The sequence below is a fragment of the Bombus fervidus genome, chromosome 7 (genome assembly GCF_041682495.2).
Source record: "Bombus fervidus isolate BK054 chromosome 7, iyBomFerv1, whole genome shotgun sequence".
Taxonomy (NCBI): Eukaryota; Metazoa; Arthropoda; class Insecta; order Hymenoptera; family Apidae; genus Bombus; species Bombus fervidus.
This window is the reverse complement of record NC_091523.1, coordinates 9,106,204-9,123,881: the sequence shown is the minus strand read 5'-3', so window position 1 is coordinate 9,123,881 and position 17,678 is coordinate 9,106,204. Positions and strand designations below refer to the sequence as shown.

Here is a 17,678-nt window from a genome sequence, read left to right as displayed (position 1 = left end):
GATCTTCTCTTAAATATTGTAACAAATACTTTAGTTCAGACGTTCTGTATAATTTTGCATATTCTGCATATTCTCGCACGTGTCTATGTTTCAACCATAATTTCATCAAACATCCTTTAATTCTATAACATCTTAAGCAAACCACCGCGGGAACAACCCAACCCTCATCCCTAATTTCTCAAATTAAATGCCAACGTCGGCCACAAAGCGGGCCGAAAATTACCCCCCATCGAACCGGCGATACAAAAATCACCGTTTCAATTACGAGACGGCTGAGAAACCGTGTCGAAGGACTCGCTCGGTTGCCAGGAACAATCAAGCACACCCTAAAGTGTTGCGTACGCCTGCAACGCGCCTCCGCGTTTCGAACCAGGCGACATCGGATGTATCAGAAGGCTAATTGTTTTTCGCTGTCAGTTGCACCCTATTTGGCCTTGTCCGAAGCACACGGCCCTTCGGGCTACGACGATCATTGGTCGACATTTGGGCGCGAGCACGCCTCGAATTACACGCTGGAAAGGATAAAATAATTACACGTCGTCCCCCTTTTCTTCTACTTTTTTTTTTTTTCCACCACCGTACCTTTCGTTTCTTTCTTTCCCGAACGAGACAGCCCAAGCTATACGCGTGAATCTGGTGAAAAAAAGTTTGGGGGAACACGTGCTGGGGACGTCCCGAATTTCGCGAGAGAAATGGGTGCTACACGGAGAAAGGAATTTCCTTTATACATTCGTTTGTGTGGTCGGTTTTAGGATTGATCGTGGTTTGTACAAGACTCGGGATTTGAAAGTTTCAGATCGGTTCGTAGAATTGTCAGATGCAGTGAGGTTCAAACTGTCTAACAGGTTGACGCATAGTTGGTTTCTAGTCGTAAGCTCTCGTGCACAGCAATTCACCAACCAATAATTATCAGCCAATTGATAAATTACAAGGTGTACGTTATAGATCTATTTTTTACGATTTTCTAATTTTTCTTCGAGTGAGATAATTAATAATTGCGATGTGCAGAATTACTTGTAAAATGTTATTACTAAACTTGCCAATATTACGCGAAAGTAAGATGTAATTTGTGATTTGTAAAGTTTCGTTGATAATATTATTGATATTAGTTGAGAAAGTTTCTTGAGCTTGAGAGAAATCTAAAAGAATCACTCTGTTAATATATATCATTACTTGGTTTTACACATATTGCGTATATATACCGCTAACGTTTTGCTTCATATACCGAAAGTCTTTTTGTGCGTTGAAACGAAAGGAATCTATTGAGATGTAAAAATTCGAAAGTCATAAATTACTAGAATTTATTTGAAACTATACAGAGAGAGAGTGGTTTCGTTGAACAATTTATCAGAACTTCTACATATAATATACGATAGAAACGATGGTGGACATAGGTAAGGGAACAGAGAGATATAATTACGGTAAACGCGAAAGTGCCATTTAGATGGATGAAGGATAGTTTTTAGCGAGAGATGTGCGATTTTAACGAGCGTACGATAACGCTAGTAACCCCTTATGTTGGTTAGCGAAGCAAAGGGTTGACTATAACGCATTATTATGAGGTTTTGCATAATTTAATTCTTACTCGCGCGTAAGCTACGATAAATATGTACCGTCGCTATTGATTGTTACCTGTCTCCTATCTGCACCGTGAAAATTATCGCTTTTCTCGCGAAATAATCGCAATGAGAGATACGCGTGAAAGTATAACTTCTCGAAAACATGGATTTAACGTGGAAATAGACTATAGCGGGACCATTCGCGTGTCTGTGAACATATTCGCCGTCGTTCGCAGCTCCTCCCTCGAAACATCATGATAATAGGCTCGTTCGTGTTTATTATTACTTAGAAAGTTGACATTTCTCATATAAAACGAAAATAGCAAAAACGAATCCACTTAAAAATATTTCAGGTGAAATATACCTAACTCGAAGTGAATATTTAACTGGCTATGTACCATCTTTTTTTTTTTTTTTTTAGGTAAGAGTAATAATTAATTACTTTAAATGTATGTTTTTAGAAACAGCAGTGCCTGTAGCAGTTATCGATAATGTAATATCATTTACCACGTAAAATTGTAATTAATGGAATTCATTTATTACTCGATATTGTGACTCCATGGCTGCACCAAATTATCCTAACTCAATTTGCTACAATTAATTACTATTGTCAACATTACTATGGTCAAATTCTCATGCATCTGCATTTCTTCAAATTCCATTCTTTCGTAATTAACTTCTTCACAATACTATCTTAAACATCCGAGTTTAATAAATTCCAACGTCACGACCAATTAATAATTTACTCCACGAGTAATCAAATATTACTATAGCATCTTCCTTCTACCTATATATATATAATTCTATTAACTAATCATCCGTTTATATTACTTATATGTTACTCTAGATTCGCCGTGCTTTCTTTCATCGTCCTTCGTTGCCCCTGAAAAAGTCTCACACCTGCGAACACGCATACAAATGCAGCAGTAGCAAGCAGGAAATCGAATCGAGATAAAATACAATTTATCGTGCCGCGTAACTGAGACATAAAGCGGCTCATACTCGGGCACAGATTCATTGGACAAGTTGTCGGTACTCTAACGGCGCCCCATGCTGTTTCCACAAATGGCGACCGCGCCAGTAACATCGCGTTCACCGGCGACTCGGGACTTCCTGTTATGAGCACATCGCGTACAGGTGGATAGAAAATTGCCGATGGGAGCAACGCTAACGAAATAAAGGACGTTGCCTCGCGGAAACCTGTATCGCGTCTTTGCAGCGGTTCTCTCGCCGTAGATAATCCGCAAATTCGCAACGCACGACGGAAGGCGCCTGGTTTATGCGATGCAAAATTGAAATTCGATATTTTATCGCGGTCGTAATCCCCCGAAGACGAGTTAAGGAGTTTAGAATATTCTATGATTTTATGTATTTTATGGAAGCCTTTATTTAATTATATGGATTAGATTCACTGAGGTATTTAGTTACGTATTTCAATGTTTTATCTACAATTTGGGATTACGACGGTGCGATTGTAAAACTCGATGGGAATCGAAATTGAGAGATTCTTCTGTCTTCGTTTTCCTGAAATAATGTACATGTAATTAATACAGAGGGAATTTCAATTTCTACTTGGTGTATTTTATGCAATTTACTTTGGGAAAAAATGCAACGTTGTCTCTTTGCCAAACGTACGGTTCCGATTTTGGAACGTCATCCTGTAAACTATTCGTTGGTTCGATGCTTAATTCTCTTTGATCAGGAAAAATAATCGCATTGTTATTTCTTATCGTATCAAATCTTGGATACTCTCTCTTTGCGTAATATTCTTGATATTTTATAGATGGGAATTGAACCGTATTTCGTACTGGTTCATTCCGAATGTGTTTCGTCGAGCTTCCAGCGACTATTCTTTCCCTCACTTCGATCTTCGAATAATCATTAACTAAACGAAACAAGAAATTAGACAATTTATCCAATTATCGACAAAAGATACCCAACCTTCGAATCTATAATTTTCTTACCTGGCTGACCAAGATTTCCGTTAGACGTCCTATATTTTCCACCCCGAATCCTGTTGAAAAGATTGAAAAAGCCTCCATTATAGTTATTCAGATAGTAAATCAATCCATTCATGTCTCTTGGACATTTTGGAAACGCTTCGTAGCAGGCCACAGAATTTCCTCGATTGCTATACCCAAGAATCATCGCTCTACCAAAGTTCAGCAATGGAGACATTCCATCGACATCGATTTTCGTTAGCCAGCTGAAAACACAAAAAGAAATCGATCGAGAGGCTCTCGATGTTCGTTGAAGAAGAAATATCTACTTCGGCAACTATCACTGTATTGATTTTCGTGGCACGAAACGTACTCCGTGAAAACATTTCGACCGAACAACTCGAGGAAGCTGGAGCTCTGTTTGCCTAACGATCTTCCAGGAAGTTTTCCGCTGGCCATCTCGCAGAGTATCCTGGACACACACTTGTAGTCATCGTGGCTGGATATCGTGGACAGCGTATCGAGCAGATTCAGTTGGAATCCAGGAGAAAGACCGACGGTTTCACTCGGATAATTCGATTGCTGATAGTCGGAAATCGGGTACACCGGAAGGGAGCTGCTCTGATGCGACTGTAAATAGAAAAGCTGTGGAATTTTCTGCGTAGACGCAGGAACATGGAGGCCATTGGTTACTTACTTCTTTTGCGTGTCAAATATGTCGAAAAGAATGGAACTTTATGCAGACATTTATATAAAAATATCTAAATATTTCTGTTATTTTTGCTCTTATAAAAATATTATTCAGAATAAGCTTATACTATTTGAAGGAGCACAAACAACACTAGGATAATTTCTATTTCCATGATCATGATTTGTTTTTCAATTTTTATTCTCACCTTTTGCAATAAAAAATCTTGCGAATATGTGTCATTTACTTTTCAAGAAATTTAATATTAATTATATATCCAGAACAGTTCACCTACTGTGAGAAGTTCTTATAATGAAAGGCTCTTACTTTCACGAGTGAATATTGTTTTTTTAGGGGTAGTAAAACTTAGTTAGAAATTAGAGTTAGAAAGTCGAACTTCATTTGTTTCGTCTGGTCTCTTTTGTTTTCTTTCGATGTTGTATACAAGGGAATATTTATTAGTGACTTTAAAGAATATTAACCTACGGTATTTAATAGTATTTCATGTGCTTCTGTAATAACCGATAATCGGCAATACATTAAATTCTTTACGACGAGCGATTGCTGGAGTTTTTAGTGCGGCAACATATGCTCGGTATTAAATTTCACGATGCAATTTATTATTAATTTAAGGACGTTTCAACTAATAAACTCGTATAATGCTATTTACGATGTTCTCGCTCGATAGTTCATTACGTATCTTCCAACCTCGTAATGAAATAATTCGTGGATAATAAAGAACTCAATAATGACAATCTTATTATTCCTATAATTTTAACTCTTTTCTTTTCAATGTTTCAAAAACTTCAAAAACACCAGTCGAATCTGAATAAAATTCGCATAATGAATGGACAAATTCAATTTTCAACATACCGTCGCAGCGTTATTGAAAACACTCGAGAAAACATCCATAAAAGAGATCTGCCTGTCCGTGAATCCATTCAATTGACCTTTTCCATTGGATACTTTTAGCACGCCACTTTCTCGATCGATGAGATCGACAGCCAATTCATCGATACACCTACGCGACGAACCATGTTTCCCACTTGAATATCTCAAACTTTTATTTGAAAATAACGTCAACAATAAATTTGCAATATAATAGCTGCTTACCTTAATAAATCCGTGGCATCATAATTGCTTCGAGCTTCGTCAAAATTGCAATAACGATCCTCGTCGATTTTACGACGAATCCTTCGAAATTGATCCTCTGCGCGAATCTCAGAGCAAAGAAAAAGGCAAACAAGCATCAACCTAAACGTCGTACTATAATTCTTCATTTTTTCTTTATTTCCTTGTTTAATATCTAGCGTTTAACAAATTTTTGAAAAATTTCTCTGCCAACTCTTTTTAGAATTTCCCATCACGGGAAACATTTGTTGGAAGATATTTCGTTTATGTTAAATTTTTAAACTTTCACGTCGACCGGGTTATGAATTTTACTGACGAAAGAATAAAACGGTCGATGACAGTAACTCCTTTCGTAGTAGCACTTTGTTTGCGTTCGCTGCTGGAATACGCCGAGTGTTTCGCTTCGCGGATGATCGTGTCACAGTTCCACGGCAACTGGAACTTTCTTCGAAAGCGTTCTTCGTACACAAGCTCGGCCGAAGAAGCGTAGGTAGGAAGAAACGTCATCGTTGTCTACTCTCACTTCGTGTGACCGTTTTTCGCGCGTGTACCGCGTACACGTTCGAAGATACTCGTATTCTATGCCTCACCGGTGTTAAAGAAGACAAAGTACGCTTGTTTTTGCTTTTCTTTTAATGATTTTATTCATTAATCAACAGAGAATTAATCAATGATACTTTGTTGCTCTGGCAAGAATTCGAAGGACATTTCCGATATTTTATTACTCTTGAAATTGAAATGTTTGAAATTCTCTTCCTATATAATTCAGTTATACGTACGAATATTTAACACTAGAAATATCAATTACTAAAAACTGTCAAACACTTGTACCATTTTTATACCGTAAAAAAATCAAGAATTAAGATAGATCCAGTGTTAAAATTCTCGTGCAATTAATTCGTATGGTATCGTGTACATTGTTTGCAATATGCACATCAATCGAAACTTGAGACTCGCTTTTCGTTTCGCAAAATTCAAGGATTTAAAAAAGTATCAGTTTACCAATTGCGTTACTTCAGACAAATTTTCCATCAAAAATCTATCGAAATAAAGGAAACCGCTATCGATGCGTATCTATAACATAGATATTATTAACATCATATTAACAAGAGAGTTAACAAAACACTCTATATTGCTATAAATATGAAAATTATTGTACATTTGCAAGAAACAGTGTTCGCTTTCAACGATTAGCAACCGATCATTTCTTCGTTAAAAGACTCTCCAGGCGAAAACAGCAAGGAACGTTAGTTTTGAAAAGGGAAACTAATATGCCCTCTCTTCGTCGGATCTTTTCATTCTAACAGCTTTCTATCATCGACGACTTGTTCCATTCAGATTCCACCGACAATAAAGTACGATTAATCAGTAAATCCTATAAGCAACGAACTTCAGGTAACAAAGCGATAACAATTAATTACGGGTCCTAAAGTCATTAGTTCCCCTATACAATTTTATCCTCGTCGCGTTTTACGCAACTACGATTATTATGTAGCAAGGATAGACGATCCTTTGCACGATGCAAACCGGGAACATGCTTCGCGATATTTACAATCTGTACGCGGCTCCGTAAATGGTACGGTTTACAGTTAATCCGAGAGCGTGGCCTCGTCGCAGCCTCTCCCTCGTTTCGCCAGCTGATGACAGAGTCGCGGGCTTCCTATGATGTCGCCCAGGAACACGCTCAATAAATAATTCTCCTTCATCGGGTTCGGCGATGATTTGTACTCGCTGTAAAACCATCATTCCCATACGTTACCATCTAATGAACTTGATTGTGAAAGCGTTACGAGCGTTCGTGCAATAGTCGAGAAACATAAATCGCTATGCGTGGTGCGTGTACGTTGTAAAGTAACTGGATCGTGTCTTTTTTTTTTTTTTTTTTTGTATGGTAAGAAGAATAACGTGGATCATTGCACGGTGCCTATGGAGAGATTAGAGAGGAAGTTATAGGCGGTACGAGAGCGTTTAAATCTGATTTTTCTTACCTACGTCGAGTATCTTTTCTTTATTTCATATTAAGTGTTCGTGATTTGCGTGGAATTGTTTCGTGAGAATTTTCTACGCGTTTAACATTGCAATCTTTTGAAAGTATCTTTGTCTAAACCGTTCAAATTCGTTTTTTGTTCGTAAATCGATGATGGTTCGATAGCAGTGGAAGATATAAGCTTCATCTCCGAGTTTACCTATTTAGAATTCTTTCCACGCTTAAATTCTATGTTCGTTCTTTTATAGATTGGCAAACAAATTTATCATGATACTGGAAGATTTAAAATGAGTTATACTCGAATTTTAACGATAACTTTTCAGTAAAAAAATCCCTAACCTAATAATTTGATCTCCCACCCTTGCAAATAACCCCTTCTACGCGAACTAGTCTCAAACAAAACTCGAAACAAAATGGAAAGATTTTCATGTAATTTTCATTTTCATTTTCATTTATTAAACGGAGAAAGATTCGTTTTGCAAATAGATGCCACACAATAAGAGGAAGATAAGTGTCAGCGTGATACAGTCGCTGTGAGATAATCAGACCGCACGGGTTAGCTAAGGCTTCGTGTACCTTTTCCATGAGATTCAGGTAAAAAACAAGTTGATATTATTGCATAAAAGTATTGAATTTCCAAACTCGCATACACGGACAATTGTGTTTGTGTGACCAAATCTGGAGGGGAAGGATGGTCGATAGAATAAGCAGGGAGACCCGGAGAAGTAGGAAGATATGTGGAAGTTGATAAGGCTAAGAGCTGTGAACAGTTCGATAAATCCATTTAAGATTTTAAATAGAAGAATAGCCTCGGCTGACAATCGTCTAGTTGCAAGTGGAAAGAATTTCTATTTCTCCGTGGTAGGAGTCACAATCACGAACGTTCATTGGACAGGCGGCTTTACAAGCAAGGAACCTGAGAAAGAAGTTCTGAATCCTCTCAAGCTGGTCTCTTTGTCTGGCTATACGGAACTGCCAGATGACCGAGGCATAGTCAAGGTGAGGGAGTACAAGGGAAGAGTAAAGTCTAATTAAGGTACAAGGGTTGTTGAAATGACCATAGCTACGCTTAATGAAACCCAGCATTCTATAAGTAGCGGTGACGTGTGCTAAGTGATCTATAAATGTGAGGTTGAAGTCGATAATTGTACGAAGGTCTCTCACCCTAGTAAGCACGGAAATATTAGAATCGAAGAGTTTGTATTGGAAGTACATAGAGTTCCTACTACGACCGAATTTGATCGAGTACTTGTCTGAGTTGAGGTCCATGAGATTTTCACCATGAGATCGAGTCTGATGATGTTTCCTTGAAGATCAAAGGCACCGACAATCGTATTTATTGCTTCAAAGATTTTTCAGTCCGCGAAAGCTAGAAACTTGCTGCTCCTAAGTATTACACGTACATCATCAACAAATATGACCTAAAAATGTACATAAATACGAGCAACAAACCTAATTCGCCTCTTCATAACTAAGATCCAACTACCCCTAAAATAAAAGGAATTTGAAAAGACCTCAGCTCACGCTGACCATCCGAAAACCTCCTAACCTTCCATCCTTCGACTTGAATAGCTTCTGCGAGGGACTCGAGGATGCCAGTCTCTCATGCATGCTCCGTTAAACCTCTCCAAACGTGTCTCTGCCAGCTCCAACCTTCGATACATCCTCTCATTTCCCTTGAATCTTCTCTGCTTTACCTCCATCTTGCCCCTACAGGTGACAGAAGCGATTAAGCGACGCGTTTCGTCTTCGAGGACACGCGCTGGCCATCTCGGCACCGTGAAATCGCAGATAAGCCGTTCGAATTCGAAGGCGAGTAGCTCGAGACGCTCGTAAAACGGCGGAGAACGAAGGAACGGGTGGAGGGTGGAACGAAGAGAGTTATCAGGATGCATTAGGTCGCTCGTGGAGACCGCCATTAAGGACTATCTGCCGCTGGCGTTACTTACAACTGAATTTAGTGCGAGCTCGTGGCCGGCTAGCTACGAACAACCGGTAGCACGGATTTCTATTAGCTTCCACTTCTACTAGTTGGATGGAAGCGTCGGGTCATTTAGAAGCCAGGCCACCTTCGTTGCATCTTCAGGGGACTTATCTGACCAATCGTTCTCCACGAATTACCTGAAAATCCCTGGAATTTATGCAGCAAGAGGAGATAAGTGGGAAGAAAAGCGACCTTTAATTTTTGATAAATCGATGAAGGTTCTATGGCGATAGAAGATATAACATAAATGACACTCTGAAGCTTCGTTTACAAGTTTTTTTCAATTTATAATTCAGCCATGAGTGTTGTATTTATTGTATGGTGCAGATCTTTCTAAGTGCCTCTAGTCGATCTCCTAAATTTTTTCTTCGCGTCTTTATAAATTGATAAAAAGTCCATCGTGGTGGAAAATTTGAATAATAATAAAGTATGGATATTAACAATCAAGTTACGATAGAACTTCATCGTAAAAAAATCCTTAAATTCATCTAAACTGTTTGACTGTCTTCACTTCTGACCAGATCACATTCGTTGCATGTCCGCATGATTTATCTGACCGATCATTCTCGACGAATTATCCAAGAATGTTTGGAATTTATGCAGAAAAGGCTGTTGAAGAGAGAAGCAATCTCTTCGGTTGCATCTCCTTCATTTCACATTTCGACTTTTACGAGCAGGTGGAGGTTTCTCTACGCGGAAGTTATGACTCGAGGAATCGATGCATTGGAGATCGCAAAGGGTTGTTACGCATGAATTTTGAACAAACATGTGACGAGATGCTGAATTGGAATTGCTGTTTTAGACATTGTTCGCATTCTGATACTTTGATAGGTAGGATAAGTTTGACGGTTTAAGAGTCGAAGGATTCATACAGTTTCGTTAATATTTCACGGAATTATCGAAACTTCTTGTAGACCATCGAAATTGAAATCAGAATTTTAGTATTTTTATAAGTGGGAGGAGAAGTTCAGTGGAGAATTTTTTGATGAATAATTGAAACCTAGAAACAGACGTATCTATCATGAAATCCATGAAAAAGGTCATAAACATCGTAACTCACTTTCACTTGAATTTCTACAAACAACAAACCTTCCTAACATACGCGTTAAACGCGTAAAAGAGCAACTGCAAAATTCGTGATTCAATTTCTAATCAACCTTAACTACGTGACCAGCACTAAAACACCCAAATACCTTTCCTCGCCTCTTTTTCTCTCGGAGTGTCAACACATTCTCATAATTTCACGTAATTCTAGGAATTTCTGTCTCAAGAACCATACAAGTTGTATCTCTCATTCAGAGAAATCGTTTCCTCAGTGTCAGAGGAAAAAGTCGTACACCGTGTCAGGATTGACATCATCGGCACGGCGCAAGGTAGAAAAAAGAAGACAAGAAGAAGACGATGGGGCAACAGAAGACCCGTTTCACGGCTGGTCGGCCAAATGGATCAGTAATTTTCCTACGATGCACTAACGAGCTCGTTATTAAACTTCGTATTCGCCAAGTTTCGCAAGGCCATCGAGCGCAACGAAGGTTGAGAACTAATCTGTGCCAGTCGTCAATACCCTGAGTCGTGAACTTCAGGGACGTGGTTACTTAAGTGACTACATGCACTCGCAAAACCGCGTTATCGATCGCGACAGCTTTTGTTTTACTGATGCTGCCTCGCAATCGATCCACCAAGACTAATTATACAACAGTCGGAACAGTCGATCGCTCTCGAAGACTTCCGTGAGGTGAAGTGAGAAATTCGAACTTCGTCGCAACAGACGATGAAAGGTGAAAATGTAACGATTAAGGTAGACGTATACATATAACGGTTTGAGTAACGAATATGATGTAAATGAACGAGATTAGGATTGGTAATAGAGGATGATGACGCATTAATGCAAAGTGTATGAGCTCGTTCAGGAACATGACAAGTTTATGTAAATATGATACGGTGTTATTGGGAAGTTGTACATTGTAACGTGTTGAAGTATTTTTACCTTTCTTTTAGATTGCAGAACGATTGCGCAAGTTAAATTTGCATAGGTTAAAGTATAAGTTGCAGTGAAGGTGAGTGGAAATTGAAATAAATGGGGAAAAAATCGGAGAAGGCTAGTATGCTGTTAAATTTGCATAAGTTGAAGTAGTAATTGAAATGAAGATGAGTGAAATTTAAAGTAAATGAGAAGAAAAAATAGGATTGCAAGGGAAACGAATGTGTGTAATGTTGCTATAATAAAATAGTAAATTAGTGAATTATATTTATCTCTGAAATTGATTAACGAAGGTGAGATGAATTAGAAGCGAGCAATTGAAAAAAAAATCCAGTTATTTAATAGAATGGCAACGTATTCAGATTAAATTATTTTCTTTCCTTGGATATTTTATGGCGAAGTAGGTTAATTAGAATAGAAATTGAAGCAAACGAAAAAAACTGTATAGTATCAAGTTGTATGGTTTCTTCTAGGAAAGTAGGTCAAATTGTATCGTGAGTCGTTGAAGAGTAAGAAGAAAAATTGAAATAAGACGAGAATTAATAAGAAGGAAAAAATACTCGTACGACAAGATATGAGAAATAGTTGCATATCTTGGAGACAGGTTTGAGAAATAGAGTGTTACGTGCAATGTGCTAGGAAAATTGTATAGCGTGATAATAATAGTAATAGTGTGTTGTAATGCCTATCGATAGATCTGTTGATAATCAACAGTTAATGACTATCCTAATATACACGTATTCAGCTTATGTATATTATTATTGCATAGAGCACGAATATGTTGCTTTTTACTATCTTTGAATATTATTCAATAGATCTAGTTTCTTGAATGTGGTTTCTTTTGAAAAGACTCTTCAAAATAGGAAATTACAGTGAAACGAGTTGTGAAAATAAGTTGTAATAAGAAGATCGAATCAAAAAATTAAGATAACAGAGTTAAAGTAGAAGATTGAGATAAAAATGAAATTAAATCTGATATTTAGATCTGTACATACCTTCAAGTTAATAATTTATTAAAAATCTGTTACTTAATATTTTTATAACGATTAGATCGAATTCAGTACTACGTAGTTCTTGAAACTTCAAGTGAAGATCGAAATATCAATAAAACGTACCTGAAAACGACATCCCAGTCCAAAGCTCGTTGTCGACTTCGTTTCTGCAGAGTTTCAGCCGCATACTTGGCGCAGATTCTCTCGTAAACGCAAACGTTACTGCCCAACTCCGATATCAACTTCTTCTCCACTTTGCCAACATCTAGAATTTCTTCGTCGTGTACCAGAGGCAGGTCTCGTCTTACTCGGTTGACGTAAGTCTCTAAAAACGAGAGGTAAAACTGTGCTAAATGTCAAAATCGTTTCGTAATTAGTGAAACGACTTCATGGAACTGGCTGTCGAAAATTCTCACACTGTTCTTGAACGATATCTTTAACATTTCCGGTAGCTTCGTCGAGATCTCCAATTCTATTTAACAATTTCCAAATCGATAAATTTTATTCTTAATATTCAATGAACCATCGTTGTCAGACGAGTTAATGCACTATACGAATCCCAATACAGGCTGTTATATACCTAGACAGGTTACTGTCATCAATCCAAGTGACAATCCACGTTTCCATCATTCAGAACCGTCAAATAACTATCCCTAGCTAATGACCAATTAACGGCGTGACTCCTTCAACGTTCACTTTAACGAAAATTGACATATCTCGATAGCATTCCATCCGTGGTCGCGTGTTCGCCTGTCATTGCTGACTGCTCGTCAAATTTCACACATCTAAATTTCACACTCTATCGAATTATCGATATTGAAACCGATTTATTAATCAATCCTTGGTCCTAAAAATTCCTCTCTCAGCCATTTCATAATACGTATGAAACGCGTAGTGATATATAAGAGAAGCGTAAATTGGATTATTTTTTAGATTTATCAATATTTATAGCAAATAAATCGGAACATGGAAGAGGAAGTTTTGACTAATATTTGAATTGCTGGCTATTGATTATAATTTACCAAACTTGTGAAAATAAATTGGTATATTTCATTAAGCGTACAGAATTATAGATTAGTATTATCAAATCCTCTTTAAGTAGAAATTAATAGTACTGGATTTATTACATTGGACGTCAGTAATACTTGGTCTACTAAATTAAAAATTTTGTGACACTGACCCAGTATTATGTGTATTAATTTATAATATTTGTGTTAAATGTATACAATTACTCGGTAAGATCCGCGAAATTCAGAAATTTTATCAACAAAATATCGGTTTTAGTGTCTATAAAATATAAAATGTAAAAATATATAAAAACAGATATTAAACGCAAACTTAAGTCAATCACACAATAATAACAAGAACAATTGTTAATTACCATAGAAAAAGGAAAAATGTATTTAAAAAAGCATTACATAAATTATCGTTGCAAGCAGTAACAATCGAATGCTTAGGTGTCGATTTCATTTAATTTCGTGGGAAAGCATCACAGGTGTGTTAAACGCGAGACGATAACGAGCAACGGGAAAGATAAATTGCTATACCACAAATTAGAGCCAGCTTTTCTGTCATAGCGGTGCGCGCGACGAATAATTAGCAAGAGCGGGTTCCGGCGAAAGAACCTGGCCTGACCGTCTTTGTGAACGTTTTATACGCTCACTGAATATTATACGTACACTGATGGTAAAATAAGGACCAGGCGCTCGTTCAAATCAGTTCGAGCGACGATGATTCGCCGTGGAAACTGCTATTACGGTCGAAAACACCGAAAATGTCCCGTAATTGCCGGCAACTTAACAAAGGCGCGCTTGAAATATTATGCAACGCGACTGGGAAGAAGAATCGTGCGAAAGAATGAAACATTTAAGTCGAAGGATAGGAAAATAGAGCGGATTTTGGATAATTTATAAGACGTTCATGGAAAATATCTTTACGAAGAGAATGAAGAAATAAAATGTAAATTCAGGTTTGTTTCATCTTCCAATATTTCACTCACAAATACTATAGTGAATATTTTACTTTTTAATATTTTGTATGTTTTTGCATATGGACATTCTGTAATCTCATATATCTCGTTTTTGGAATTTTTTAATTTCAAAATCAGTTTGGAACTTTGACTAGAATACAGAAATAAGAAATAAATAGAAAGATAGAAATGTTTGAGACGTAGAGTTTCTAAGAACGATTTTAATAGGTTCAGAAGAGTTTTATTTCCGATACTGTAAAACAAATGATTTATGTTGTAATGCAGAATTTGTAAACCTATATTTCACGTAGAGATGTGCAATTAAATAACTACTCATTTGAGTCAAGTATAATTATAATAGAAATCATCCCTTAGGTACACTTAATCTAGACCATAGGTTTCCTAACAATCTTTAAAATGATTGTGAATGATGTTCCGCTTCTTTCTCTCTTTTTAGAATAATAATATCTTACTCGTAAGAAACATCATTTGAAGTTAAATAGAAATTACCCACAAGTTAGTCGACCTTCTATAATATTATGCATATACTGAATTGCACATTTGTAATATTGCACCTACCTCTAATATTAACAATATTAATAACATTAGGTTTATTAAATTAGAAATTTATAATATTGATTCCAACTGAAAATTATTAATATTAAATCTATTAAAAATCTCCTACATTACATCCACCAAATCTTCCAAAATAAATCTTCCAATTTACCCTAATAATAACCATAAATTATCAAGAATCCGTGCTAATTACCAAGAGCAAACAGTGATTTACGACAACATGTTTGTCCAGGAAACAACGGAGAGTTACGCGGACGTTACATGGTATTCCGAGAGAGAAGTTGCAACAAGTGGAACACTTTCGCTTTCGCTGCTCGTCCATTCGATTCACGCCCGAAACTACAGGCTAGACGAATCATCTATACACTGAAGTTCAACCTCTTTTTGCGTTGAATGTACATAACTGATCGGCTATCGAAGTGGAAGAACATTGAACTTGCTCGTGCGACAGATTTCTGTTCCTGTGATTCATTCAAAAACGTGATGATATTCTGCTGGATTCTTACTATTTACTTGAATGAATCTCGTCGCATTTCCTTATTTATTTTGCAGATAAAAAATATCTGCAAAATCCTATGTCACCGAGTCGAAGTGTTTTTTAATTGTTTTTATAACTCTACATAAGTGGTTCCTTTTTATTAAATGAATTTTAAATGAAAATCACCTGGATTCAACGAGTAAGCAAGTTTCTTCACGAAATTAGTGATCCTCACAGCGGCTGTAATCACGGGAAAGCCGATCAGCTGCACCGGAAGGTGGAAGGCAGGTTCCTCTGGACCCGGTGCCGCGTTCACCAATGTCACCACAAGGAAGCAACATCCCAGGATCAAACACGCATTTGTCATTTGCATCTTAGAACGCTATCTAACAAATTAATCGCATTGTTTCCATATTTATTGTTATTCCATATATTATTTCTGCTATCCTTATTGTTTCCACATGAACGTTTGAACATTGTATTAACTCTAAATTAAATTTAATCTCTCGCAAGAAGCTAATATATTAATTCCATCACCATACATAACTTCAACCACGTTCTAATTTGAAATTTTCCAAACAATTCTCCATTTAATTGGTTTCCAAACGATTCAGTGATCTTCATAGACCGCGGAGAACATTAAAAACTTCAAACCTCGATATACTTCATTAATAATTCCCATTCACAACTCCAATCCACCCGAATCTATCACAGTCGTAAATTTTATAAATTGCCCATTCAAACAAATTCTAAATTATTCAACGTTTTTCAACGACCATAGAAAATTCAACCAAAACTCGGTCAAGCCCAATTCTACTTGTAATTATATATAATTTTCAGCTACAAATCCATTTCATTCAAACAGTTTCAAGCACCTCAACTACAAAGTTCACAAATTCTTCAACCAATTCCCCGCTCAAGCAACTTTCACGCAAGTAAACGTTTTTTAACAATTACATAAAACATTTGAAACCATTGAAAACCACGACCAACTGCAGCACTCTTTACCAATACTCTCTATTTACAAATCCATTCTAGTGGAACTTATTTAATCTTCCTCCGATTATTCACTCTCCAACCACCGCAGAAAACGTTCGAAATCTCAATCAATCTGAATACATTCCACTTGGAAAGCCGAAACTTCAGAAACACCCAAAACCTCTATCAATCGCAACAAATTCCACCAACAGTCTCAAACTTCATTCACAAATCCATTGCATTCCATCGCATCCACTTAGTTCTTATTCCTTGTACGATTATTTACGTGTTTCGTTGGAAGATAACACCGAACCGATATCGATTGATTCCGCCGACCTGTTCTACGTGACAGTTGTGATGTAGAGGATCACCGGTAGAAAACGTGACGCTAAACTAGCTGTTCCTTTGGTAAAAACTCGTGGTCGAGTGTTCCTCCGGGCGACCGTAAGCCTGCTGCCGCCGGTTCCAGTCGATCGTCGAGAGAAAGTGTTGGGCCCCTTCCTCGACGTCGCGTTCAAACGAACGGCGACCGACCGATTGCGACATTTAGTGCGCCACCAAGACCGATGCGTGGCGTTGTCCTAATTTTCTTCCGCGTCGATTCGCGTCCTCCGCAAGGTCATCGTCACGATTTCGTAGCCCTGTATGCTTCAGTACCAACGATCGGTAGTGCTTTCCGCGTAGAAAGTTCTTTTCGAATGTCGAACGTCCAAGTAAATCGAAAGTTTGGTCGCGATGGGGTTAACGCTTGCAGCGGACATCCAGTTCCGGGGGTGGTCAATGGACCGAGCAGAAAACGTAGAACTCGAGCACTGACTTTTGAACGAACGAACAGTTTGTGAAATATGTTCGCGGAGTTCAGTCGGATTTGTAAAACGCGGAAAGGTTTTTTGAAGTGTAAACATCGAACTTTTATTAATAGCGCAACTTACGTGAGATGTGACATGTGGATGAAGGTCGGTCTTTAAATTTTGAGGCAGATCTCTGCAAGATCTGTAGAGTTTCTTCGAATTGAAAAAAGATGGAAACGTGAAAATTGAAGTTGCTCGTGGAAATTGCATGACGTGTGAAATGTAGATAGAAAATGTTCTCCGGATTCAAGGGAAGTTCTGTGAGTAAAGTTTCTTTAGATTCGAGACATTTGTACAATGTTGAAGTTTTATTGAATGATATAAAATAGTTGGAAGTTACATGACATGAACAATGTTTTTTGGATTGGAAAAAAAAGGGAAGTTTCCTTCTAAAGTGTTAATATGGAACTTCTATTGGACATTTTCCAGAGATTGAACATTCGAAATAGAATAAATTTAGCGATTGAGAAAGTGTTTACTAGATAGTGGTGTTTTTTAAGTGATATCTCGTAATAGTACATAGAAATGGTGTCAGCAACCACTTAAGTGCGATCACGCAGCAAC

General features: G+C 37.4%; 2 protein-coding genes across 3 annotated transcripts; both read right to left on the bottom strand.

Annotated features, from left to right (window-relative positions):
* Nucleotides 1–2,072: 2,072 nt before the first annotated feature.
* On the bottom strand, nt 2,073–6,618 carry LOC139988895 (uncharacterized). Its single transcript, XM_072006682.1, has 6 exons — nt 5,301–6,618; nt 5,061–5,208; nt 3,873–4,129; nt 3,524–3,765; nt 3,155–3,444; nt 2,073–3,083 (listed from the first exon to the last, which is right to left on the bottom strand). The coding sequence occupies exons 1-6, from the start codon at nt 5,465–5,467 to the stop codon at nt 3,018–3,020; spliced, it is 1,170 nt and encodes a 389-aa protein (XP_071862783.1). The 5' UTR covers nt 5,468–6,618; the 3' UTR covers nt 2,073–3,017.
* A 48-nt stretch (nt 6,619–6,666) lies between these two features.
* On the bottom strand, nt 6,667–17,352 carry LOC139988953 (uncharacterized). Of its 2 annotated transcripts, none has more exons than XM_072006771.1 (4): nt 16,600–17,352; nt 15,472–15,667; nt 12,386–12,587; nt 6,667–7,049 (listed from the first exon to the last, which is right to left on the bottom strand). In XM_072006771.1, exons 2-4 carry the CDS (start codon nt 15,656–15,658, stop codon nt 6,908–6,910), a joined length of 531 nt encoding a protein of 176 aa, XP_071862872.1. In that variant the 5' UTR covers nt 15,659–15,667; nt 16,600–17,352; the 3' UTR covers nt 6,667–6,907. The 2 variants fall into 2 exon arrangements, with proteins under 2 accessions (XP_071862872.1, XP_071862871.1); XM_072006770.1 differs by having other exon boundaries at nt 15,472–15,671; nt 16,600–16,816.
* Nucleotides 17,353–17,678: the final 326 nt, after the last annotated feature.

Excerpts from the sequence above, each read along its gene's own strand:
- LOC139988895 (XM_072006682.1), bottom strand. The coding sequence starts at position 5,467 with ATGAAGAATTATAGTACGACGTTTAGGTTGATGCTTGTTTGCCTTTTT. Across the intron at positions 5,209-5,300 it reads GATGCCACGGATTTATTAAG|GTGTATCGATGAATTGGCTG; the intron begins GTAAGCAGCTAT and ends TTCGTCGCGTAG. Across the intron at positions 4,130-5,060 it reads TTTTCAATAACGCTGCGACG|TCGCATCAGAGCAGCTCCCT; the intron begins GTATGTTGAAAA and ends TTCTATTTACAG.
- LOC139988953 (XM_072006771.1), bottom strand. The coding sequence starts at position 15,658 with ATGCAAATGACAAATGCGTGTTTGATCCTGGGATGTTGCTTCCTTGTG. Across the intron at positions 12,588-15,471 it reads TGCTTACTCGTTGAATCCAG|AGACTTACGTCAACCGAGTA; the intron begins GTGATTTTCATT and ends TCTCGTTTTTAG. Across the intron at positions 7,050-12,385 it reads GACTGGGATGTCGTTTTCAG|CGAGTACAAATCATCGCCGA; the intron begins GTACGTTTTATT and ends ATGGTTTTACAG.